Source organism: Pavona decussata, unplaced genomic scaffold (genome assembly GCF_977016875.1).
Source record: "Pavona decussata unplaced genomic scaffold, jaPavDecu1.1 SCAFFOLD_64, whole genome shotgun sequence".
Classification (NCBI taxonomy): Eukaryota; Metazoa; Cnidaria; class Anthozoa; order Scleractinia; family Agariciidae; genus Pavona; species Pavona decussata.
Window position 1 is genome coordinate 175,343 of NW_028145484.1, and position 9,658 is coordinate 185,000.

Sequence of the window (9,658 nt, forward strand, 5' to 3'; positions counted from 1 at the left end):
AGGCAGAAAAGTAGAAGAAACAAAGCAGGTTTGGTTTAGTACGAAATGACGACGTGAATGAATACTGCAAGAAAATATAGTGCAACATTTGTGCTCCGTGTTTGCTTGCTTGAAAACTTTCCACTGCGTTCATCGATTAGCCGTAAGTTAACGCAAGATCTGGGATATTCTTTCAAGGAAATTTGTGTGCCTATTTCGCAAGAATCACTGCGTACACTAGAAAAATTAAGATAAACTAATTCTTAAAAGGAGAAGTGCATATAGTATTTTGACTTATTTTGAGGTCAACCCTGCTTATGAGACGTGCTGTATTTGGTAAATTATTTGCGTGGGAAACTCGCAAATATCAACTTCTAAAACTTTGCCCTAAGAATGTCTTGTATGGAAAATTTGATAAAGAGGAAAAACTCTTTTTTACGGGTATCTATCATTCTAGAAATATCGTGGCGAACGGGCACTGTTACATATTGCTTTTACCTTTCAACAATGTAATTAAACGCGAACGAGTTATTTTCTTCATCTCCGAATAGTTAAAATATTTCAGTAGTAAACATCAAAGTGTAACTTTACAACATGCACAATAATTCTAAAATTAGAAAACATATTTCGACACAAACTTCTGTGATATTCAATTCTATTACAATAACTGTAACATTTGAATTGGTGTGATATATAAATGAAGACAATAGATATTACTAATCACAATAGCTTTGCGTGTTTATGCAAACCAAAGTACACGTGTTTCTATTTTTTATCGGCATTTCAAAGATATCACCCGCTAAGTCATAGTTCAAGCGAAAATTGAAATCCTACCTCAGAAAATCGGAAGAATGCGACTTCCCAAATACGTTCCTCGTGAAAATCACATCTTCATTTTGAAGTGGGCATATCGATTGACAACTATGTAAAGACTATAATATCTCAAGAGAAGACGACAAAAAAAGAAACTGGTTTTCAGTCTAGATAAAGCACTGTTATCGAGCCGTTTTCAACTTGACAGGCAGTATTTTGGAGAGCGTGAAATTAGTTTACCATCTTAGAAAATTTCGGAGAAATTCAGTACGGTCTGTGACCTTGCACTTTCCTTGTGATTTTGCTTTTACAATTTCTTGTTTTTATCTCGTATCTTGGTGTGGGGAGTATGGATGGCGCAATGGTTGGTTGTCGTCTCCGTTGCAAGGGTTTTTCTCCGGGTTCTCCTTTTTTCCTCCCAAATTCTAATTTGACCATGCAGAGAACAGTGGACGACTGAAACCGAGACACTGTAGATGTGTCGCTGAAACGCACATTTATTTCTTTATTTTAGTTATTACAATAGTGTTATTCTCTTGGATTATCATCATGCTAATTGGTTTTCTTGCAGGTTTTTCATTTAGGACTTTGACCAACACTGTTAGTTATTCACTATAATAATAATAATGATACACCTCTAATAAAAATGTTTAAACAGGAGCTCAGATCACCGAAGGTTCTAGAAATGATAGAGCGGTTTTCGGTTGAGTTTCGAAAGTAATTTCGCCTTTGCTTTGGTTTTGCTTTATTTCGATCCGTGATTGGTTTGCAAAACTCGCGCCATTTTTTCAACCAATAAGGAGCAAAGCTTGATGACCCGCTCGCTCGCGTTTTCCCGCGCTTCAATCATTCATTTCTGATTGGTTCATTGGGCCGTTTGCGCCTGTTATGATTGACTACAGTAATTACTTTGGTTTTGGTTTTACGACACTCAATTAAAAACTGCTGTAACATATGACACGACAACTGGAATATTTAAAAGCACTGCACTGTTCCTTTAGTGTGAATGCCTTGCCAATGAAAAAGACAAGTTAGAGAAACATATAATAGGCACATAGGGAATGATTGCTGTCATGATGAAACTCCACACTGTGATAGTATTAGCAAGGGAAATTAAGTATTTACTTCTATTTTGTTATTCCTCTACAGTGAAGAGTCTCTGAGCAGGCAACTTGAGGAAGCACGGTAAGACATGGTCATTGTGTCAGTTTTAACAGCGATAAAATTTAAATTTCTTCCCAAAACATTTCATGGGGACCTTAAGCAGCGAGTACGACTACGCCAAAGAAAACGTAAGCTAAAAGTTCGCGTTCTCTGGACTGACTTGTGAAAATACCAACACAGTTAATTTGGGTATTGCGGCCGCATTATCCAGGAGCTGAATTATTAGGGATAGCTTTTAAGTTCAGAAAAAAAGGAAAATCACCCTTGTGTGCATTTCACACCAGGGAGCTTTAAGGCCTGGCTAAACTAGGAAACATCATTGCGGAGGCAATTGTTTTCCAGTTTAGCCGCGCGGGAAATAGCGTGCGAACGCAGACGCATTTCCGGCTGTCGCTTCTCTCCGGCGGAGAGAAGCGACAGCCGGAAATACGTCTGCGTTCGCAAGCTACGCGGGAAACGTATGTTGCGGAAACAAATTTTGCTGCTCGGAAACAAGAAAATGTTTTTGCCTCAGATCAAAAACAATTTTCCTTCCGAAACAATGTTTCCTCGTTGTAGCCACCAGGCCCCAGTTGTTCAAAGAGCGGATAATTTTATCCACTGGATAGGTCGCTATGCAGCAGATAAAATGTGTGCAAGAATTGTCTTATAGCCTTATAATTTGTGAATAAAGTAGAAGCGTTTGTCTAATTTAAGTATGGGATTGTGTGAAAAACTTGCCAATAGCTTTTGTTGGAGTACATTTGTACCACTGGATAGCGACTTATCCACTGGATGAAGTTATCCGCTCTTTGAACAACTGGGGCCAGGGCATTAAAACATCTTGTTTGCTTCCCACTAATTTGGTCACCTCGGAAACATAACAAGAATCAATGTTTTCTCAACAATGTTTCCTTTAGCAACGACAACGGCGAACACGTCAAAAAAGCAATAGGCTTAATAACCAAAACAACAACTTTGCACGTGCATTACACTTTTTGTTACATTTCTTTGCCGTCACTGCACGACTAGGACGTGAAATTTCCTGATGGTCTTTATGAAGGACGTGAACACACGACGACGATTTTTTCTTTCTCTTTCTAAACTTGCGTGCGGTCTCCAAGAATTCAACTCCAGAAAATTTCATATACATTTGACATTTAAAGCTAGATGGAATAATCGCGACGACGTTTGAAAAAATAGTGACGTTTTCGACGACAAAGAAACTTACCAAAGTGTATATTAACGCACGTGCAGAACCAGCGTCTAATTTGCTAATTAAAGTTTTGTTTTCTGACGTTTTCGTTGCCGACGTCGTGGTCGCTATTTATTCAGAGTCAGTCGTGAAAATTATGTTAAGATTGAACAACTTTGGCGTTACGTTCCTGACACAGTAGGAGACAGGTTGATAAGGGGGTTAGTTTCTAAATAAACTCCGGTGCAGCGTCGGTGGGGAGTGGAAACGAATGTTTGGTTTATCAGCAGAGTTGATAACTAAAGGGAAATTGGCCACCGTAAAGAGTGCTGACGTTTCGAGCGTTTGCCCTTCGCAGGAGACAAGTGCGCTAATGAAGCACTTAAATATAGGTATCCCCTCTTGGATGGTGGACTTTTATACCAATCGACCCAAACAAATTTGTGCAAACCGGTGTTATCACCGGAGCTTAAGGGTTTATAATCTCTTTAAAATGTTTCCTGCTTTCCTAGAAATGAACTGGAGAAACAGAAGCAGCTTGAGGCTCTAAGAATCGAAGAAGCAAGGTGGGTCTGATAAATTGTTCTCGAATCATTTTAATGAATGAAGAGAAAATAAACGAAATCACTACGGCGAAGGATGGTTAGAAAATGTGTTCTTTATTGTCAAAAATTAAGTGAACATTTGCTTTGTATTTCTCCACGAATTAATAATGGCTTGAGAAACTTCAAACACTCGAAAGAGTTTTTCATCCAATTTCCAAACATACCGAAGTTGGTTAAAACAAACTCTGCTGCGTCTCGTTTTCTCAACAGACTCCTCGGTGTTTGGAAATCGGATAAAACACAAACATTTAGGCTAGATTCTTTTGTCAAGTAGCCGTATGAATGGTGTATGTCTCTTGAAAAAGCTGATAAGCTTTCTTTCCTTTTTTTCCAAGGGAGCAGGCCGTTCACAAATACATTCGTAACCTTATTTATGAACGTTAAATCGAAGACAGTTAAATTTACGTCCACGCACGCGTCAAAGTTATGTAGTAGTGAAAATCCACTTTAACCGCCTCGTTAACAGAAAATATCCTCGGGAGCTTTGCGTTTAATAGTTGAACGCGGCCGGCTTAGAGTCAACAAGACTTCAACATAATTAGTAGGAACTGCGTCCAAGTTTAGAAAGAGAAAGAAAAATTTACCGTTGTGTGCGCATGTTCTCCTTAAAAATTTCACGCTGTCGTTTTGCGGAGGACGTCGAACAAATGTAATAAAAAAAGGCGCCTTCACACGGTAAGGAAAAGTCAAACGATCGCAAACATGGTAAATTAAAGAAGTAGCAGAATGGCGTCTCATACGAGCATCGTGTTGCAATGGCATGCAAGGAGAATTTTGGCTTCCTGCCTGTTACTGTATACTTACATATGCATCACAAATAGATGGGTTATCGTGAATTTCTTCGATGAGCTTGAACGTAGTTCATCTTATGCCTTTCGTCACGAGCGACGTAAAATCACGTGAAGAGAGCGCGACATTTGATTGGTTAAAAGTAAACAACTCGCTTTCGGCAGTCGGTCACACGTCAGATTTTACGTTTGCCAACAGTGAAAAACTTGCCAAGAACAAAGACAAGTTCGGTTTTTCGCCAGCAGTTTACCAACTGTTGTTCCAAAGTTCACACATGCCATCTTTCGTTACTCTGGCCAAAACGTTAGTTAGGCAATTCTGTGTGCAATTTTCTCGCCGTTTGATTGGGAGGTGGCGTGACTTAATGGTTACGACGCCGGAGTCGTATTCCGGAAGCCCCGGGTTCAAGTCCCGCTCTGACCACTTGGATTTGTTTAGCGGTAGTCCCGTTTTCAAATCCAAGGCCACGCCTTGTAAATAGCCAACTGGTTTGCCTCCGACCAGTTGGGATTCTTAAAAATGTTATGTTCAGTTTGTATATTTATTTCATTGATTTATAGTGTCCCCAATTAGCGCTACAGCGCTAACTACTTAGGCACTTATAAAAGTCATTTGTTTATTTTATCACCTGACACTATGTAGGTTTCTCGAATTATTGTTTACTTTGGCATAGTCACGTGCCTGCGCGAGCTACATGAAATACGTATGTGCTTTCAAATTGCGTGTGTTTTGAAGCCAACGTACGAATTCACGAGGCCATCCAAACTGAAGTTGGCATTTTCCAACTCATTGCAATTGTATGCGTCTCCATTTCGCAAAGGCTTTAGCGGGACAATAGAAACCGGAAAATAACGCGCATCGATTCTGAGTAAGCTAAAATGTTTGATGTGTTATGAAAAATCTCTACAAATGTCGGTTGTTTTCGCATAGAATTAACCTATCTACCTTTTCTTACTCTGCTTCCTTTCCAGAGCGGATTTTGCATCACAGATACAAGAGGAATCCAAGCGACTCAATGAAACGAGGTGAAATAGAGAATAATGTACACTGGTGTGCATAGAACTTGAATTGCGAGCGGCGAATCCGCGAGAAGAATAGAAACGAGGGAGGGGAAAACCTCCCTCTCTCGTCCCCATTCTTCTCGCGGCTTTGCCTCTCGTTTTCTCGGCAACGCCGCGGGCCACCAAACCTCAATAAAAACCACCAGCTACGCAGGTTACAGGCCTCAAAAAGGGTAGTGGGGCTTATTGGAGAGGGCAGTTATTGCGAATCATGAATTATGAACAAAACTCAAACTATTTTTCCACCATTCTACCACACCACAAACAGAAACATAACAGAAATGATTGCTTTTCGCGAAATCAACGCCATTTATACCTAACACATCAATTCTTCTTTGTAATGAAGACCAACGTTCCCCACATACTGTCTAAAACTTAATTGTTATGTTTGTCCCGAGTTTCGAAGTATTATTTTAGTATTTTTTCACATTTTAACCCGTCTTTTGATTCTCAGCACTTAACTTACGGATTGGGGCTTAATTACGAAAGCCGAGGAGGCACGTCAGATTTCGGACTTCGGACTTCTGATTTCGGACTTCCGACTTCCGACTTCTGATTTCGGACTTCCGACTTCCGACTTCCGACTTCCGACTTCCGATTTCCGACTTCCGACAGTGAATGGGGTGATTTAAAATGTGACAGGCCAAACACGACACTCGCTGGTCGCTAACTGTAGGTTACCCCTCACTGACAGAGCTCTACGGAGTACGTTTATATGAGAGATTTTTCGCCTTTGATCAAAATGTGATAAGGCTGCTCTGCTCAATGGGTCTCAATGGCGTTGACGAATTTTCGTTACAGTAGAATAGATATTAAATATTCAAATCAACGACACAACGTTTGAATTTGAAAGACATGTTTCGAATACTTCAGTTTTGGATACTTCAAGAGCTTTGGCTTCAGTTGTTTTCAGCTCTCTTCCTTTGTGGCTTCAATAGATGTGGTGTTCTTGGAGCTGAAATGTACCTCCCTTCTTTTGTGGCCTAGCTCGCATCCAGCAGACATTAAAGTCGGAAGTCGGAAGTCCGAAATCAGAAGTCGGAAGTCCGAAATCTTAAGTCGGAAGTCCGAAGTCCGAAGTCCGAAGTTCGAAGTCCGAAGTCGGAAATCCGAAATCAGAGGTCGGAAGGAGGGGAAGTTGTCAGATAATAGAGATACAGAATTAGGTTTACGCCAGACATGACCACGTGGCCATGTTTATCCTGCATTCGCCGCTCGCTGTTTTCAGTTTCTTAGTAAAATTGAGTAGTTTTTCGTTGGCATCAAAGGCCAAAATTAATTTGCATTAATCTCATCTTGAACTCATTTCTTCAAGAAAACATTAACTTGAATCTCACGTTTGCCGTAAACACGATTTTAAATCTCCCAGCCCTATTCCTTTTTCGAAACGGCGAGCTATTTAAACAGGGCTTCTTTATAGAGCTATTTATATGGTAACGCGGTTCGACTTCCTGTTTTGTAATATAAATGGCTCTAAAGTGTTCTAGTTGCTTGGATATGTTAATCACCCCCAGTCGGGTCGAAGTGAGCCCCAGAAAAAGTGGAAAAAAATTCATGCCGGACAACATATCGGCCTAATAACCACAGAAACAACAAATGATGCACAATACGTTCAGAGTTTGGTGGCCTAAAAGCCAAGCAGATCGGAGAATCGCCTCTTACCTGTAACTGTCATTGCATTAGGGGCGTCTGAAGTCTGACACAAAAATTAAGTCTTAAAAATAATCATAGCACTTTTTTATTTTACTTCAGGGCTGAACTTGAGCGGCAGAGGCGGCTCCATGCTATGGAAGTACAGAGCGTTGAAGAAGCAAGGTTTGTTCTTCGCGGCCAAACAAACAGCGACGACGACAGCGGTTATGAAACTTGAGATATCGATTGTTTTATCTTATAACAAAACACTGGTTCTGCACGTTCCTTATCTGCTTTTACATATTTCTTTACCTTCGTCCAAAACAACAACAACGTGAAACGACCAAATCCAAGATTGCACGAAGAACGTTAACACACAACGGTGAATTTTCTTTCTCTTTTAGAACTTGACGGCCGCCCTTACGAGCTTAAGTCGGCCACCCTTTCGGGCTTGGAATTATTTCGTGGACGGTCAGAGAGCGCGAATTTAATTTTTAGGTTTCGTTTCAGATGTTGTCGTCGCTGTCTAAGTTTCCTAATGTTACCTTTGAAACGGCTGGAAGTTTTGGAGAACGAGAATGGCTGTGAACATGCTTCCCTTCGCTTTGTGTTCTCACGTCCGTTTCGAGTTTCTACAAACTTCGCCGAGTGTTAGGAAAACTTAGTAGAAACAATACAAGAAACTTTTGTTTTCGCTTATGAAGTAAACGCTCAAAATAATTGTCTTTGTTTTCATGGAGTTTTGTAAGGTAAACAAGACACTGCGTGATCTGGCGTGATCTATAATTGGTTGAAAACCATTCGCTCTAATTATGAAAGGGCACAAAGTGTTTTGTGTTACAACAGCTGCATCGAGCCGAAGGCATTTTTTCACAACATTCAATTTTCTTTTTTTCCTTAAATTTCACTGGCATATGTTTTTGCTTCTAATCATTCGGCAGTAATTTTGTGCCAATTCTTTGTACGATTTCACTTGTTTCGCACAGCGCTATGATCTTTCAAACTGCAAGGAAAATTGCTTATTTTACTGTAAAAAGCCTTCCGAGAATTAGGCAAAGAACTCTCTCATGAATAAACATTATGTACCGTTAAATTCTTTCCTTTCATTTTATAGAAATAAAGTGGAAGAATTGAATGAGAAACACAAGCAATCTGAACTGGTGAGGGCAGCGACTGAGGCTGAACTAACTAAAGAAATCGAAAACCGTGAGCAGGAATTAAAAATTCAAAGAGAACAAGTCGATAAACTTCGGGACGACATCGAGAAAATGAATCGCAAAGCGGATAAGGAGTTGTCAGGGTTGAAGAAGGAAATACGGCAACAGAAAGAGGGAGAACTACTGCGTTTGAACGAGAATATGAAAGCAATTATGGCGGCAGAGGAAGAGAGGGATAAAACTAAACTGCAGGCAATGAAAGAACGAGAGGAACTGCAGGAGAAATGGAAAACCGAGTCTCAAAAAATTCAACTTCAACAAGAAGAGTTGAAAGAAAAACAACGCGAGTATGAAAAGAATTTCAACGCTTTGGAAGAGTCCAGACGGGAAGCCATGTTGGAAATTGAAGAATTTGAAATGGAAAAATCCCTCGCTTTGGAGGAAATTCGACGTGAAGAACGCTGGCTTGAGCAATTAAAAACAGAAAGAGAAGCGGCTCTTGACATCGCTAATAATGATATTCGCAAACGGCGCGAGGTGCTGGAACTAGAGTTTTTGGAAGAAAAGCAAGAATTGGAGGAAGAAAGAACTTATCTGGAAGATAAGATACATGATTACGAGGCTCTGGTGGACATCGCCGCTGACAATTTAGCAGAAAAACAGAACACGTTGGAAATCAGGACACGAGAGGAAAATGTGAAAATTGATGAAACGAAGCAGAAACTGAGGGAAATGGAAGAAAATCTGAATAAAACACTTAAAATGGCTGAGGAGGAAACTGCGCGTAAGAAACAAGTTTACCAGGAACAGGCGGAGAAGCAGCGAGATGAAATACAGCAAGCCAGAGAGGCTTTGCAGTCGAGGATTAAAGAATTGAACGAGTTAACGCAACGGCTTGAAACTTGTGCCGGAGAAGAAAGATTACAGATTGAAAAAGAGATTGAGCGTGCGAGCGAAAAAGTTAAGGTGGAGAAAACGCGGTTGGGCTCGCTTGAACAAGACGAGCAAACTGCCGCGGAGAGTTTTGAGAAAGAAATGGAAACGGACATGGAACATTTTAACGAGAAGAAGCAAAAGGAAAGACAAGCAATTGAACTGGAAAGGTTAAATTTGGACGCGCTGGAAGATTTTAAGCGGCAGAAACTCGAAACCGAGGAGTTGGAGTTCAAAAACGCTCAGGAACAGTACAACCGAGCTAAAATGCTTCTAATTGATTCGAAGAGAAATTTGTCTGATCTGGACCAGAGACAGAGCAAGTTTTCCACGAAGGCAGAAGACGGACTT

General features: G+C 40.4%; 1 protein-coding gene across 4 annotated transcripts in view; it reads left to right on the top strand.

Annotated features, from left to right (window-relative positions):
- Window positions 1-9,658, top strand: part of LOC146478250 (uncharacterized) — a 34,692-nt gene that overhangs the window by 18,372 nt on the left and 6,662 nt on the right. For all 4 annotated transcript variants that reach the window (XM_085111789.1, XM_085111788.1, XM_085111786.1 and 1 more), the window contains 5 exons: window positions 1,942-1,977; window positions 3,643-3,696; window positions 5,496-5,549; window positions 7,338-7,400; window positions 8,332-9,658. The exon at window positions 8,332-9,658 is cut by the window's right edge and continues 416 nt beyond it. In XM_085111789.1, coding sequence (XP_084967915.1) covers window positions 1,942-1,977; window positions 3,643-3,696; window positions 5,496-5,549; window positions 7,338-7,400; window positions 8,332-9,658 — 1,534 coding nt within the window. The remainder of the gene's footprint in view (window positions 1-1,941; window positions 1,978-3,642; window positions 3,697-5,495; window positions 5,550-7,337; window positions 7,401-8,331) is intronic.